This window comes from Paroedura picta, chromosome 6, assembly GCF_049243985.1.
Source record: "Paroedura picta isolate Pp20150507F chromosome 6, Ppicta_v3.0, whole genome shotgun sequence".
Taxonomy (NCBI): domain Eukaryota; kingdom Metazoa; phylum Chordata; class Lepidosauria; order Squamata; family Gekkonidae; genus Paroedura; species Paroedura picta.
Genome location: NC_135374.1, coordinates 3652265 through 3669577, shown reverse-complemented (window position 1 = coordinate 3669577; position 17313 = coordinate 3652265). Strand labels below are relative to the sequence as shown.

The 17313-nt window shown below is 50.7% G+C and overlaps 1 protein-coding gene across 5 annotated transcripts in view; it reads right to left on the bottom strand.

The window, feature by feature from the left end:
* The window catches only part of FAM168A (family with sequence similarity 168 member A), a 150822-nt gene that overhangs the window by 51670 nt on the left and 81839 nt on the right, over positions 1 to 17313 (bottom strand). For 3 of the 5 annotated variants that reach the window (XM_077341216.1, XM_077341219.1, XM_077341217.1), the window contains exon 4: positions 5147 to 5254. The exons of the other annotated variants lie outside the window; for them this stretch is intronic. In XM_077341216.1, coding sequence (XP_077197331.1) covers positions 5147 to 5254 — 108 coding nt within the window. The remainder of the gene's footprint in view (positions 1 to 5146; positions 5255 to 17313) is intronic. 5 annotated transcript variants of the gene reach the window in all.

The window sequence follows — 17313 nt, the reverse complement described above, 5'->3', positions numbered from 1 at the left end:
CCTGCCCTGCCAAATCCTTTTTCGTGGAGATTTTGAAGGAAAGACTGAGCAGTCATCAGCTAGCAAATGCTCTCGGTATAGTGCCTTGCGCCTTAAGAGGATACGATCGCCCATAACAGGGGTAGTCAAACTGCAGCCCTCCAGATGTCCATGGACTACAATTCCCAGGAGCCCCCTGCCAGCATTCGCTGGCAGGGGGCTCCTGGGAATTGTAGTCCATGGACATCTGGAGGGCCGCAGTTTGACTACCCCTGGCCCATAACATCCTCATGGTGGTACGCCATACTCATCATCTGAGCAGGTAAAACATTTCTTTTTTTACCCTCCCAGCTTTGAAGGAACACGCTGTGTTTTTTCCGCCTCAAGGAACTGATTAACGGTTGAACGGGGTCTGACATCAAAACGCACATCAAGGGGGATGCCAAAAATACACTGCAACCTAGCCTTTATTCACCCCCTGTCATGTAAAAACTGCCTGGTGTGTAAAAGGAAAAGTGTTGTGTTACATGCACATGGGGTGGCCAGCTCTGGGTTGGGAAACTGGGGGGTGGTGGGGGTGGAGATTTTGGGGAAATGGGGTTCGGGAAGGGGAGGGAGCTCACCGGCTTCAGCTGCTTTGGAGAGTAGACTCTATGATGTTATAACCAACTTAAGTCCCTCCCTCTCCAAAATCTGCCCAGCAAGCTCCACCCCGCTAAAAATTTTAAAATCTCCAGGAATCTCCCTACTCAGAGCTAGGCCACCCTACCTAGAAGATTCATAATGCGGCATTAAAACTAAATTGAAGCTGGTTTGATAACAGTTCCGCTCTCTCGGTAACACAAGATAAAAGAAGCCATGCTGGGCCAGGCCTAATGGCTCATCCACCTCAATACCCTGCATCACACAGTGGCCGAAACCCAGGGGCCATCAAGAGGACCAGCAGTGGCGCCAGAACGCCAGAAGCCCGCCCACTGTGACACCCAATGCCCTATGTTCTTGCCTCTGAGGGTTTTTGGGGCAGAGGGACAGGTATGGAAATCCTCAGGAAGCATGCAAGGATTGAGGGCCAAGTGGACTGGCAGAAGAAGACACATGAAGCTACCTTCTACTCAATCAGCTCAATGGTCCGTCTAAGTCAGTATTGTTGCCCAGACTAGCTCTCCAGAGTCTCAGGCAGAAGTCTTTCCCATCCCCTCCTGCCAGGTCCTTTCAACTGGAGATGCCAGGGATTGAACCTGGGACCTTCTGCAGCCAAGCAGAGGCTCTTCCACTGAGCCATACCCCTTTCCTGTAGCTCTCCAGGGTCTCAGGCCAAGGTCTTTCCCATCCCCTCCTGCCTGGTCCTTTCAACTGGAGATGCTGCCGGGGATTGAACCTGGGACCTTCTGCAGGCCAAGCAGAGGCTCTTCCACTGAGTGACATCCCCTCACCCTCATAGATTGGTTGTTAAGGCCATCTGAAAAAAATCACAGTGGGTTGTGGGCTGCCCCTGTGAACAGCCACTGCCACAACAGAGACAAGAAAAGGGAGCTACAAGCCAGCCAGCCCCAGCCCTCCCCTGAGATGATGGAGATGAACAGGATTAGCTACTTGCCAACGGCAGCCCACGCCACCCAACTGGCGGTCCCTGCATCACGGGGGGAGCCAGACCTCAGACAAGTCCCACTGTGAATGTGAGTCCTCTATCCCTCCCTCACCCACCTTGAGGCCAGAGATGGATCTGGAATGGCCCTCAGGGAGGTACTCCTCCCCCTCCCACCCCTCCGGGCCCATCACTGGCAATTTTGGGAGGGGGTAGGTCATGTATGAGCCTCTTGTGGCACAGGGTGGTAAGGCAGCAGACATGCAGTCAGAAAGCTCTGACCATGAGGCTGGGAGTTCGATCCCAGCAGCCGGCTCAAGGTTGACTCAGCCTTCCATCCTTCCGAGGTCGGTAAAATGAGTACCCAGCTTGCTGGGGGGTAAATGGTAATGACTGGGGAAGGCACTGGCAAACCACCCCGTATTGAGTCTGCCATGAAAACGCTGGAGGGCGTCACCCCAAGGGTCAGACATGACTCGGTGCTTGCACAGGGGATACCTTTACCTTTACCTTTTTAGGTCATATATATGGTCAATATCACCCGATAAATGTTTAACAAATTTTAAATATATTTATATACAAACATAATTAACTCCCACCCATTCAGGGGCCACTTCCAGGGCCGTCACAAAACCCTGGTTGAGAAAGCCTGACCTCACCCAAGGGAGCCATGTGAACGGGAGGAGGGGAGGTGGGTGTAAGATGCTTTGGGTCTCCCACTGGGGAGACCGCCAGGGGGTAAAGGGAGGAAACAAAAACTGGAAAAATATAAAACCATCTCCCGATTTGTACATTAAGGCGGGTTCTTGTCCTGCCTCTCCAGATCCCGGCTCAAGACAGCTTAGCAAGGAAACACACCACTGAATCACGGTTATCAGCAGCAAGAGGCAGGCACAGAAATGGCACAACTGCTCCTACGTTTAGCGGCCTGAAGCGACAGGGACGCGGGAAAACAAGAAGGGCCCTGCTGGGACGGACCAGTGGGCCAGCTCCATAAATGACAAACATCGGTACGCCCACTCTACACGCCACAACAAAGCATTCCACCTCTCCCTCCTGCTTTGAGTTCCGGATTGTTCTAATGGAAATGTGACTGTTTCAGAATGTTTAAATCATCATTATATTTCATGGCATGTTGTGAGCACAATGCAAGAACTCACAAATGATCCCTCTCCACCAGAAATCTCCAGAGTCCGCCTGGCCTGGAGGAAATTCACCCACCATCCCACTGTGGCGATCAGCAATTCCCTGGGTCTGCAAGGAAGGGTCATGAGAGACAAAAACTGGCCCATCCCTTCCGGCCCGCCCACTCACCATATGCCTAAGTTCATGAAATCAGCATTTATGTGTTAAAACATCCAAGGAAGGAGAACCCACCACCTCCCGAGCCTGTTCCACTGAGGAAGCACTCTACCTGTCAGGAACTTCTTCCGGATGTTAAACCAAAAATTCTTTTGAATAATTTCAACTCTCTGGTTCTGGTCCGACCCTCTGGGGTAACAGAAAACAACTCTTCCCCATCTTCTATATTACAGCCCTTCATGTACTTGAAGATGGTTATCCTGTCACCTCTTACGGGATGACATCTGCTCTGAACTATTTTCAGTCGGTTGCAAGGAGGGACTATGGGGTAGAGAAGGTTCTGGTAGCTTCCACAGATGACTTCAGCCATGACTTCTTGTGATTCCATTGGGATTTATTTATGGCCCTTTGACCCAGTGGACCAGACCATCTTGCCGAGATAATTGGGAACAGAATTATTTAAATTGCGCCTTACAGAAGGGACTCAGCAGTGGAATAGGCTGCCTAAGGAGGTGGTGAGCTCCCCCTCACTGGCAGTCTTCAAGCAAAGGTTGGATACACACTTTTCTTGGATGCTTTAGGATGCTCTGGACTGATCCTGCGTTGAGCAGGGGGTTGGACTAGATGGCCTGTATGGCCCCTTCCAACTCTATGATTCTATGATTCTAGTTCAGCAGTGGAATAGGCTGCCTAAGGAGGTGGGGAGCTCCCCCTCACTGGCAGTCTTCAAGCAAAGGTTGGATACACACTTTTCTTGGATGCTTTAGGATGCTTAGGGCTGATCCTGCGTTGAGCAGGGGGTTGGACTAGATGGCCTCTATGGCCCCTTCCAACTCTATGATTCTATGATTGGTGCATCTACAAAATGGCTGCTGCAAGAGGTGGAGCTAGCCACAACATGTCAGGGAGTAAGGTCTAATAGTAACTTGTCAACCCATCAGAGAGAACCCACACATTCATTCATTCATTCATTCATTCATTCATTCATTCATTCATTCATTCATTCATTCATTCATTCATGCGATTTCTGTGCCACGCTTCCCTGAGGGTGCATAGCTTCCATTTAAAACTATTTATGCTTGCACATTGATAACTTGATCATTCATTCATTCATTCATTCATTCATTCATTCATTCATTCATTCATTCATTCATTCATTCAGAGACTTCTGTGCCGCTCTCTTGTGACTGGATGCCTCAAGTCAGTGTACAACACGGCACTAAATAGGACAGACAATATAAATCCCAAAACCATACTATTGCGGTAGAAGTCGGTTGTATTTAAAATACAATTAAATTAGTATAAAATCAGTTCAAAATTAGAATTCAGAACCCAGTCAAGATCCTGGCACTATGGTGACGGCTGCAGCCAAAGCAACGTTTTTAAAAATCTGCCCAGCCGGTCATTGGCCCCGCTAGAATGAAAAGGCCCATCTGCCATGGCAGGCCCCAGGACAGGTAGCTGCAGGTGCCATATTGGGGGCCCCTGTCCTAGGTGAAGCCCTGAGGGCAAATCATCCACCGTCTTGGGCTGGTCTGCCACCAGCATGTTGACGACACCGAAACTCGGCACCTCCTTATCCGGATCTCCTGAGCCCCTGCCTGGGTTAAGTGGCTAGGAATCACAACTAAAACCAAATCGTAATAAGACAGAGGCTGTGCTGGTCGGGAAGGCAGAGGTTTGGGGCGTGGCATGTTCCGCTTTTGGTGCAGTTCCGCTGACTCAGTTAAGAGCCTTGGGGTTATACTGGTCCCAGCTGGGGTTGCCATGTGTCGCCACGCAGTTTGCAGGGAAGGGAGGGTACAACTGAGGAACGCCCCCACCCCGCATTTACCTGAACCCAGAAAAGCAACTGGCATGCTGACATCATCCGGAAGTACCATCAGCACGCTCTGGCTATTGGGAAAACTCTATGGTAAAAAAAAAAAAAAAACCAGCCTCAAACCATAGAGTTTTGCCCCAAACCCACATACTCACCCCCCAATGACCGCCACATGCTGATGTTACTTCTGGGTGACGTCAGCACACCAGGATGTTCCTCCTGGTCCTGGTGAGTGTGGGGGGAGTGTAGGGGGCATGTCTGGGGGAGCAGGAACCCTGCAAATACGGCTGTTTGGGGTCGGATTTTCCGCTTTCTGAGCCCCCCAGTAGGGGGGAAGCGATGCCAAAGCAGGCTTTCTCCCAGACCCAGCAGGGTCCTGGCACCCTAGTCTCGGCAAGTTAACGTTGCTGCAAAAGTCTTCCTTCCGACTCCGTCGAGCCCCCAAGATGGCCCCCTACCTTGACTCAGCTGATCGGGCCATCTGGATCCGTGCCACAGCAATACCCAGACCGGACTATTGTAAGGCACTCTACTTGGACCTGCCCTTGAAGTCAACTCAGAAACGCCTGTTGGTACAGAATGCCACAATTCGGTTACCATCGGGTGCTGCGCACGGGACGCACGCACATCACACCCATCCTGCAGCCATGCCGGCGGCCACCCATCCGCCACTGAAGCCCTGCCTGCCACATAAAGACCATCGGCAGCCTTGGCCCTTCGTTTCTGCACATCTGCCTCAACTCCTCAGCTTTGCTCATCTGGCACTTACAGGGGTGTCACCCTAAAACAGGGGTAAGTCAACCTGTGGTCCTCCAGATGTTCATGGACTGCAATTCCCATGAATTCCCATGAATTCTCGTGGGAATTGTAGTCCATGAACATCTGGAGGACCACAGGTTGACTACCCCTGCCCTAATACATGGCAAGATCCACAATTCTCTTGGGAAATCTCCCCAGTTAACGCCTTCCCACAAACGTGGTGAAATAGAATAGTCCGGGAGGGCACTTCTGCAAAGGCGAGAGGGCTGTGCCACAGTGGAATAGTTCAGGAAGGTGTGTTTTAACAAAGGAGGAGACTGGTGGATTGGACCACTGCGTGTAGCAAGCATTATCTGCTTGTCTAATGTGTTTTCCTCCTCCCTTTGCACAGTCTTCTACTTCCGGCGACCTTATGAATTAGTATCCTCCAAAACATCCAGTCCTCTAGAGTCTAGTGCCTAGTTTAGGACTTGCAAACCAAAGCCCAAAAATTCCTCTAGGGAGTCAAACCAGCCATTTTTCCAGTGGCTTTCACCATTTAATAGCAGTACTGTCTTTTCCACTGACTCTCGTCTTCTTCTGTGACCAAAGTACAATAACCTCAGTTTGGCCATTTTAGCAATGGGGAATATCTTGGTATGAATTAACTTGACCTTGGTTACTAGTTATAAATCTAGGGATTGGCATGAATCAGAAAAATGTGGTTCATGTCACCAACTATAGTCCCTTTCAGTGGGGTTTGCAGAAATCCTCCCCCCCCCCAAAAAAAAACAGTTCAGCGGCGGGGAGAAGACTGCTCCCCACTGCTCGGTTGTTTTGGGCTTCCTTGTGCAGTCTCTTTAAAGGAACTGGGTGTAAAAGCTCCCCAAACAATTGAGCAGTGGGGTGACACTCTCTTTACAGTGACTGCATTAGAAAGCCTGATAAACAACTCTCTGCCCCTCAGCTTTTTTTGCAGCATTTGTAGGTAACAGAAAACAGGGGTTTCAAGAGACTCCGAGTCCCTTGAAACCCCTGCTTTTTGATCTATCTGTAAACGGCCACAAGCTGCATTAAAATTTTGTGGAGGTTCATGGCCCATCAGGAACAGGGCAAAATTCATGATGAATTTTGCTTCACGGTTCATTCCACGGCCAACCCTAGACATTTCTTCAGATTTAAGAATCTTTCCTAGCTCTATAATGCCATTTTCTGCATTATCCAATGCAGTGTCTAGCATTTTTTACTCTGCTTTAGATTTCTGATTACATTACTTATTAGAGGACTCATCCTATCGCCTGCATTCATGTACATTGTACAGACAAACAAAACCTTAGTTTCTCGTAGCCTCCGACAGGTACTATGAAACACCAGGCCCCTATTACAAGAATCACTGTGACAAAAGCAGGTATTGTACAATCACATCACAGGAAATAATGAAAGTCAATCAGGGTCCAAAGAAATGATAAATACATGAACACATAAAGCTGCCTTATACTGGATCTGACCCCTGGCCCATCAAAGTCAGTGCTGCCCCACAAAGATTGGCAGCATTTCTCCAAGGTCTCAGACACAGGACTCTCCCATCTCCTTCAACCTGGGGCCTTCCGCATGGCGAGCAGAGGCTGAATCTCTCGGCTGCAGTCCCTCCCCCACCCAAAAAAGAGCACATGGTGAAGGCAGAAGGTTCCTGACATCCTGAAGGAAACTGTCCATAAAACTTAAGATAATCTTCCCTAAAGGAATTTCTTATAGAAAGTAGTTTCAGGTGGCATGAATATTATGAATGGTGGCAGGTGACAGTGGATGAGCAATAGGGTTGTGAGCATCCTGCATAGTGCAGGGGGTTGGACTAGATGACCCAGGAGGTCCCCTCCAACTCTATGATTTTATTATATTATGGAGGGAGGGAGGGAGGGAGGGAGGGAGGGAGGGATGGATGGATGGATGGATGGATGAATGAATACATGTCAAACCAACCATTTTGCTGCACTGGAATAACATATGTGCAAAACTGGCCTGAATGGATACCACCTGCATCAAAATTCAAAGAGGAAATGAAAAATGAATCTTGATAGCAGCTCTAAATTCATCCCAGTGTCCAACTGCAGTTGGCCACTCGGCTAAGAAACAGCAGTAGCACGGAATACAGAATTTGTTCTCACGGCCATTGGCTCCTTTACTGAGGAGTGGAAGGCAGCAAAAACAACGGCAGATTCACAAAGAAGAACCCAGAGAAAGACGAGGAAATTATGGACCGATCTGTCCCAGGTAAACTGGCGAAGGGGGTTATTGTGTGGAACCTCCGTGGCCTCTGCAGACGGAAATCCTGCCTTGCTATCCTGCTTGCGAGAGGCAGCAAACACCGAGACAGAGGCAGTCCCACATACTAAAATGTTCACTTTTTCGCAGCTTTTGTTTAAAAAGCATAGAATCATAGAGTTGGAAGGAGCCATTCAGGTCATCTAGTCCAACCCCCAGCTCAGTGTGAGATTATTCACGCTGCTGGAAGCACCAATATGACCAAAATTGCAGGGAAACGAGCAAGAAATCAGGATTAAGTCTGCACTGGATTCTGGATCTGCTGATGTTATCTGGGTTTTGGTCACACAGAGCATTGGATAGGACAGGCCCCTCAGTTGGAGGAAGAGTATGAAATAATCTGCATTCTATATTCCACTGTGTATTCATGACTCCACCGGTACTGGACTGTGAAACCCTCGGTACTGGGCCAAAGCGGGGAGGGAGGTGCCTCCCTCCCCTGCACAGCGAGCGCCGTGCTGTGGGGAGGGGGGAAGGAGGCACGGGTGCCGGCACACTGGCGGGCACAAATGCGCAGGTGTGGCAGCTCCGCAAATGCACGTTTGCCGGCACTCACTCCTCCCCCCCCCCCATAGCGCGGCGTTCGCTGTGCCAGGAGCGATCAGCTGATGCTTCGGCGGCCAATCTCTCCTTTTACCTTTTACGCCTCTTTCCAATATCCTTCAGGGAAGAAGGCGTTGGGATTCTTGGGAAATTTCCGCACATCAGAAAAAATAGCGTTACGCCAGCTGAATGGCGTAGCGCTAAACATTATTGCGCCTCTCAGCCCCTCCTCACCTTCTTGCTGTCTCGCTTCCGTCTTGCTGCTGGAAATGGTGGAAGAGAGCAACACGCTTTACGCATGACTCTCTTCTACCTGTCAATCAATCCAGACAGCCAATTCCCTTTCTCCATGTTTTAAAGGTCCCGCAATGCCCGCTATTTTTTAAATGAATAGTTCTCCATTTAAACGGCTATGCATATAACTTTTATAAATTAATCTTGTTCCTGATTTTTTTTTGGGGGGGGGGAGGGGGAACTTTAGAGATGCATGCTTTGTGTTACTATTTCTGCCATCGCCTGCACGCTTGTTCGCCTATTCGTTGCTCCAGGAAGTTAGACCTCCTTTTTAAAAAGAAATTCCTGTCCCTGGGAACAAGGGAGAGGGAGGTGGGTGCGAGGGCGGGACCAGGCAGGCTCCTTTAGTGCCTTTGAGCCTCCATACCTTCCCTCTGCTGGTTGCCAGCTGGTTGCTCTCCTGTAGCTCATGATAAATAAGTTGGGGGATCCACTTTATGTGATTCTCAAACTAGGGCTTTAAAATGGAGGATGTAGTTGGCTGGTTCCTGCCCAGATGTTGGGACGTCGTATGGAGGAGCCGGAATATAACGACTACATAAGGTGAGCATTTCACTACATTTAACAGGTGCGGAAATGCCCAAGGCTTTCAGTCCCCCGTCACCTGGGTGTGGCTGTGATTGTCTCTGCCAGCAACCACTATGGCATCTTCCGGCCTAGCTGCCAAAAGGTATTTCCTGAATACAAAAGTCAAACTGGACTTTTGCTCTTTTCTAAAAGAATAGTCCTTTATGCATTTCTTATGCAGCTTCATTGAGGGCAATCTGAAGCATGATATAGAAGGAGCTAGGGTTGTTGGGTCTTGCTGGCCTCTAGTGAGGGGCAGGGGGGGCAGGTTAGGGTGGCCAGGTTCAGGTTGGGAAATGGTTGGAAATTCGACTAACAAAATTTGTAGCAGGGGAGGAGCTTCTGTGAGTCACGGTTCGCTTCCTCAGATACAGCTTGATTGTGAATCTATCTCTGCAGTGTCACCTAGAGCTCATTTGAATGCAGAAATGCTCTTTCTGCATCTAACTAGATCGACACGGGCGGCTGGGTGAATCGGTCTGTAGCAGCAGAAAAGAGCCAGCGTCCAGGAGCACCTTCAAGAATTACCAAATTCGTGGCAGGCGGTGAGCTTTCGGGGGTCCCCGCTCACTTCCTCAGATATAGCAAGAATGCGAATCCATCGGTCCTTCTATCGCAAGGCTGACGGATTCCCATTCTGTGTAGTTAAACGTGGTGCCTCCCCTGGGGACAGATCCAGAAGGGGAGCCGTGAGAGCCTGTCTACGGCAGGAGAAAAGAGCCAGAGCCCAGGAGCACCTTCCAGACTAACCAAATTGGGGGCAGGGAACGAACTTTGGGGAGACCCTGCTCACATCTCCATATACAACTGGAACGGGAGTCCATCTGTCCCTATACAGCAAGGCTGATGGATTTCCATGTTGAGCAGCTGAATGTGATGCCTCTACATAGACAGGTCAAGAGGGGCAGTCGTGTGAGTCTTTCTGGAACAGGAGAAAAGAGCCAAGAGACCGGCAGGAGCACCTTCAAGACTAACCAAAGGGGTGGCAGGAGAGGGGCTTTGGGGAGTCACTTCTTCAGATCCAGCTAGCATGGGAGTCCCCTTGTCCTTTTAGCACAAGGCTGACGGGGTTCCCATTCTGGACAGCTAAACATGGTGTCTTCCAGGGAGACGGAGTCTGTTTGAAGCTGCAGAAGAGCGCAGGGACATCTTCGAAACTAACAAAATCTCTGGCAGGGGAGGAGTTTTCGGGAGTCACTGCTCTTTCGTACCACGACATCAACGTGGGTACCCATTTTGCCTTCCTCCGGCAGCCACGCCTCCGGCCTTGCTTTCTTGAGAACCAGAGCTCCGTCGCCTCGGAGGCAGAAATGCCTCTGCAGGATCTATTATGCTGATCCGCTGCGCATGGTTAGGTTGATTCCGTCCCACTAAGCAAAAGTTATAACGCTCCTCATCCCGCCCATTAGAAGGAAATCAGGTTACTCGGAAGGCCCGACGTCTCCGTTTTAGGGCGAAACGACTTTGCTAGGAGCTTGGGTGCCGCAGGCATTTTCCCTCGCTAAAGACCTGCCAGGTGCGGGGGAGGGAGGCCGCTTCAGAAATGAAGATTCCCAGCAATCGCCAGGAGAAGCGGCTTTATTGATTTTCATCTGGAGGTGAATTCGGCAGCTGCGGCCCAATGAACCGTATGCTAGGGTGGCAGATATGGGAGGGGGGAATCTAGCCCACAGGTAAGCACTTTGGAGTCTACAAAGGAAGGTAGAGCTCAACCTGCCTTCATTCTACAGTTCAAAGCAACAGGACTTGAATCAGGTTGCCAGGACCCCCCTCCCTCCAGCTGCCAGCAGAGGGTGGGGGGCCAGCTCCAGGTTTAGGATCTCATCAGAGGACATAAGAGAAGCTGTTTTGGATCAAATCAGTGGCCCATCTAGTCCAACAATCTTTTGTACGGTGGCCAAAACCCGGGGGCCATCAGGAAGACCACCAGTTTTTTGCTAAAAGGATGATATTTTGATAATATAAACATTTGGAAAGTTCCCATTTAGCAAGGAGGAGGAGCCTCATTTTGGAGTTCCGCCATTTAATGAACCAGATGCAAATTCATTTAGAAGCATCCCCACTTACGAAGTTCTAATTGGGGTGTGTGGGAGTGCTTGTTGTTATCGCCCTTTTTTTTTTTTGAAAAAGATAATTTCCTGCTTGAGGAAGCATCTTCAGAGCCCCACCAAGGATGCAGCAGGATTCTTTTGCTGAGCCACACATATTCCCCTTGCAGCTGAATTTATTCAGTGGCTGATCCGACGATTTACATTTCAGCAACATAATTTGCATTTTTACAAGGGTAACCTGCCGCTGGATGCACCTTGGTCCACTTGTCTGCCACTCAGGAAGACCCGTTTGTACCCCAAAGAGGCAATTAACAAGCAAGGAGGATCTCTGGCAGGTTTCACCGGCCTTTTTCCTGCTATATGCCCTGTTTCTATCAATGATATGCTCCTTTGTGTACGGAGAGACTTCCCTGAAGGGTTCCCACATCTGGGTTTGGAAATACATGGAGATTTGGAGGTGGCTCCTAGGGAGTCCAATGCCATCTTCTCCACCCGCCAAGGCAGTCCTTTTCTCCAAGAGGGCTGATCTCTGCTGTCTGGAGATCGGTTGCAATGGGAGATCTCTAGGCCAGTGGTCCCCAACTCCCTGTTCAGGGACCGGTACCAGTCCGTGGATCAGTCGGTATCGGGCTGCAGCTCCTCCTCGTCCTCCTCCCTGGCTGCTGCCTTGGGGGCTGCCCTGCCACTCTGCCACTGGCTCACCTTTGGAGTTCTCCAGCGGCCGCCATGGCTGGGGCTCCCCCTTAGTGTGACACTGCGCAGCTGCTACTGGCAGCACCCCCCCCCAGCAGGCGGTCAGAAGTCAGGGGTGCCGGCGGAAAAGCAAGTGGAGCAGGGGCTCAGCTGGTGGTGGCGACGTCCCTCGGCAAAAGACTACCCTCCCCCCGGGCCTCAGTAAAATTGTCAAGCGTTGACCGGTCCCCGGTGATAAAAAGGTTGATGACCACTGCTCTAGGCCACCCGACTGAAAGGGTTGAAAAGGCAGGGTAGTGACGTTCCGCATGTGCAATCACCATCTGATCACCCAGAGGGATACATTCGCAATAAACTATCTCCCTAACGCTGCATGTAATCCAAGCGTCCCATGTTATCATCCTCCAAGAGTGATTATTATCACCACTATTAATACCACTAGTTTTACTGCTCATACTACGATTTATTGCCCACCACAGGGGTAGTCAAACTGGCAGGGGCTTCTGGGAATTGTAGTCCATGGACATCTGGAGGGCCGCAGTTTGACTACCCCTGGCCCACCGCTATCAGACAGGCTGTCTCGCAGTAAAAATACTCCACAAAAAATACATTAAAATCCTTAATCCCCCATTAAAACTCTCCCCTCCCACTCAACCAATAATTTCTCCTCCCTGTGCCTCAGGGACAACTTATGGATGCCAACTCCACTGCAGATGGTCGAATCCGGGGGGCAGTCAAACTCTGGCCCTCCAGATGTCCATGGACTACAATTCCCATGAGCCCCTGCTGGGGCTGAGGAGCATGGGTGAGGGGCTGCTTTCGCAGTCTCCCTGGCCGTGGGCTTCCCAGGGGTGTCTGCTTGGGCTCTGCGTGAACCGAATCCACAACCGTCTCCTTCGACACTCCCAGGATAAAAAATGTTCTTTAAAAATTTCAACACGTGCAATGACTCTGCATTAATACCGTGGCGACAACAAAAAACCCCTCTTTGACAGCCATTCCTGGATCAGGTTCCCGTGCGCAAGCCGCACAAACGCACCAAGGTGTAGTTGTGCACACAAGATCAGCCTTCTTCTGACCCCGCGTCTCCCCCGCTCCGCTTCTGCGCCAATCCCATTCCTGCATCGCTCTGCAGGAATGAAAAAAAATATTAACTCTCCTGCAGGCAGGGAGCGTTCTGGTTCTTGCAAAGCAAGAGCGCTCTGCCTCAGCTCGAGAATCCCCTTAATTCATTCTGACTCTGTCACTCGATACGCCAAAACACAAGACCGTCCCCCTAATGCTGCCAAAGCTTCGGGGGCAAATTCGAGATTACAGGCTGCAGAGAGATAAAACGAAAAAAGCCAACAAATCAAGGGACGCAATCTGCATTCTCAAGGTTACAGATCAGAGCTGGATTTGGGGGAAAGGGAAAAAGCACCTCTCCTTTTGGGCCTTTTAACGTGAAAGTGGAACGCGCGGGGGGGGGTGTTAAAAAGACCTTTTTGATGCCTACTGAGAGATTGTGAGCGAGACATCAAAAACAAGGCAACCTGCTCTTGACTGTGTGGAAAGAGATAAAACGCAGTCTTTAAAAGAGAAAAGCAGGGCACCTCGTCTTCAGAAAGCAGCACTCCAAGGCAGTCAGCTCTCCTGCCACCATTAACGCAGGCGGCCTTTGCCGAGGGGACCTCGGGCCCTGATCCCTGCATGCCCGTCCTTTTTCTGCAGAGTATCGGCCTGGAAGTGAGCGGCAGAGCGATTGAGGCTGCCCATGCCCCAAAAGTATTCTGCAAAGTGCCAACCTGCAAGGAGGCAAAACCAGCCATGCCCATGTGTTTGATTTCCCCGTTGTGGCTCCCCTACCTTGTGGGACAGGCTGCCCGAGGAGGAAAAGGAGAAGGAGGAGGAAGAGGAGGAGGAGGAGGAGGAGGAGGAGGAGAAGCCTCTGCTTAGCATGCAGGAGAAAGAGACGGGCTGTTTTTTTTTTAATACCCTGCTTTTCACTACCTAAAGGAGACTCAAAGAGACTTCCAATTGCCTTTCCCTTCCTCTCCCCACAACAGACACCCTGTGAGGGAGGGGAGGCTGAGAGAGCCCTGAGATTACTGAAGAAGAAGAAGGAGTTGGTTCTTATATGCCGCTTTTCTCTACCTGAAGGAGTCTCAAAGAGACTTCCAATCGCCTTTCCCTTCCTCTCCCCGCAACAGACACCCTGGGAGGTAGGTGGGGCTGAGAATAAGAGAACTGCTCCGCAAGAACCGCCCTAAGAGAACTGTGACTAGCCCAAAGTCACCCAGGTGGTTGCATGTGGAGGAGGAGGAAGGAATCAAACCTAGTTCTCCAGATTAGGGGCTGCCATTCTAATCTCTCATCCCACTGACTATAGGAGATTATTCAGAAAAAAAAGAGGAAGAGGAAGATGAGTTGGGTTTTACACCCTGCTTTTCACTCCCCGAAGTCATCCCAAAGCGGCTTACAATTGCCTTCCATTCCTCTCCCCACAACCCCTGTAAGTTAGTTGGGACTGAGAGGGCTCTGAAAGAAACTGCTCTGGGAGAACAGCTCTAACAGGACTGTGACTGGCCCAAGGTCCTGCTTGTGAAGGAGTGAGAAATCAAGCCTTTGAGTTCACTGCTCTTCCCCACTACACCATGATGGCTCTCAGGTTGCCCTATAATCTGTGCCCCCTGCCTTACTCGTCTCTTTTCTAAACTGAAAAGTCCCAGACATTTTGAGATGGCAAATTGTCCCAACTAGGGGCCTGCCTGTTGGGTACGATGACAAAAAAAGCAATGACCAGAGGCTTCGTGGTGAACACTCTGCCACCGCGAGACCCTCTGGACTGGGAAACAGATACACACAAACTCTCTCTCACACACACACAGTGTGAGCTGCTCCATGCCTAACCAATGACCATCAGAGCAAGGAACAGAGAGGGTGTCGGCATCATTTAAAAGGATGGAGCAGAGTTGTTCTCTCTTGCCCCGGAAGGACAGACCAGATCCAATGGGATGAAATTAATTCAAAAGAAATTCCGTCTCAACATCCGGAAGGAGTTCCTGACAGTTTGAGGCTTCCTCGGGAGGTGGTGGGTTCATCTTTGGACATTTTTAAACAGAGGCTGGAGGCTGATTCTGTGAAGGCTCAGGTGACAGTAGATGAGCAAGAGGGTTGTGAGTGTCCTGCCTAGTGCAGGGGGTTGGACTAGATGACCCAGGAGGTCCCTTCCAACTCTAGGATTATAGGATTCTAAATTCCCTCTAAACATCCAGAAAAAGTTCCTGACAGTCAGAGCGGTTCCTCAGTGGAACAGGCTTCCTCGGGAGGTGGTGGGCTCTCCATCTTTGGAGATTTTTAAGCGGAGGCTGGAGAGCCTTCTGGCGGAGAGGCTGATTCTGAGAAGGTTCAAGGGGGTGGCAGGTGACAGTGGGAGAGCGAGAGGGTTGGGAGTGTCCTGCATAGTGCAGGGGGTTGGACTAGATGACCCAGGAGGTCCCTTCCAACTCTGTTATTCCATGATTCTATGATCATGAATGTGGCATCACAAAATGCCCCCAAAACGCAACCCCCCCCCCCCCAGCTACGAAACGGACGAAGGCAAGAATCATGCGCTCCACAGCGTTTCAGTTTTGGTGTGAAACGCTGATCAGTCGAAGCTAGGCACCGTGCAGAAACCACCGGAGGCGGCCATGTTCCGTCATCTGTAGGCACAGATGTGCGTGTTGGCCTGGGGGCGGGGAATCGCTTGTCTTTGAGCCGCCGTCACAAGGACAACTTCGCAGCTGCAAGAAGCTGCTCTCAGAATGCCACGAGCAGGGAAGGAACATCCCCTCTTCAGGATTCAATCAGCAGCTCACGTCCACAGACCTCGCCTAGGGCTCGTTCTGCAGCAAACAAGATGGACCAATCCATTTAGAATCATAGAGTCAGAAGGGGCCTCCTGGGTCATCTAGTCCAACCCCCTGCACTATGCAGGACAACCACAACCCTCTTGGCTCATCCACTGTCACCTGCCACCCCCTTGAGCCTACACAGAATTAGCCTCTCCGTTAGATGGCTCTCCAGCCTCTGTTTAGAAACCTCCAAAGATGGAGAACCCACCACCTCCCGAGGAAGCCTGTTCCACTGAGGAACCGCTCTGACTGTCAGGAACTTCTTCCGGAGGTTGAGACGGAATTTCTTTTGAATTAATTTCATCCCATTGGTTCTGGTCCATCTCTCCAGGGCAAGAGAGAACAACTCTGCTCCATCTTCTACATGGCAGCCTTCTAATTACTTGGAGATGGTTATCAGTTCCCAAGCAAGCTGCCCACTGGAAGTCCTCGGAATCACATGGAGTCGGCTTCGATTAAACCACGCTCTTGGTGCTTGAGGCTGAACCTGCCTTGCGCAGGGGGCTGGACTAGATGGCCTGCATGGCCCCTTCCAACTCTATGGTTATACGATCCTAGGATTCAAGAGCTTTCCAGCCTGAGAGACACAACCTTCTCTGTAATTGCGGTTACTATCCCACTTTTTGACCTCTGGCAGCCACAAGAAAAGCATCTTAACAGGAGCGCAAATGGTAGCTCTATAAACCCCAACAAGCTGGGGACCCCTTGCCCCAGGGGGGCTCGTCTGGCCACGACCAGAGCCAGGGCTTTTTCAGTCCTGGCCCCCACTGGGAGAATGAGCTCCCAGAAAAAATCCGGGCCCTGCCGGAACTAAAACAATTCCGCGGGACCTTCGAAATGGAGCTCTTCCGCCAAGTTGAGGCCAGCGGAACAGCCACCGGGGGCCCTCCCGCCACCAAACTGCAAACACTCCCGGAAAAACTGAATCTACAGATACACGAGGGGGAAATCACTCAATTGCTTAAAGGTTCTATAGTTGGAAATGTTACCAGCTCCGCTGCTAGATATGTTATAAGGTTCACGACGCTTCCTTCGCACTGCGCCACACATCTTATCACTGCAAACTGCCCTGAGCCACGAGGGAGGGTGGGATATAAATGTAATCATAAAAATTAAGAATAAATAAACAAACAAAACCCCAGTCTCCTGCACCTGCGGCAGAGCACTTTGGAAAGGAGAAGGGACAGCTTGAGGACGAGGAATGCAGTTACATCTTGAGGCTACCAGTCCTGAGCCACCTTCGGGACGCCAGCGCTGACACGGCTAGCCTTGCCACAACTATCCTGCATCCGCGGAGAAAACGGGATCCGATAGGGACCGCCTTCCCACGGCCCGACAGAGGAACGCAACAGACGTGACCGATCTTTTCCGCCGGTACCTTTCCCGGCGCTTCGCCGGCAGTGCTTTTCCCCGCCTCGGTTAAAGTCGCTCTCCCCGGGAAGAGCAAGAAAGCTAAATATAACCCAACGGCGTGACATTTTCACAGTCTCCTGGCGGATCGTCATGGCAATCGAAGAGTAGTAACCAGTTGTCATGTTAACC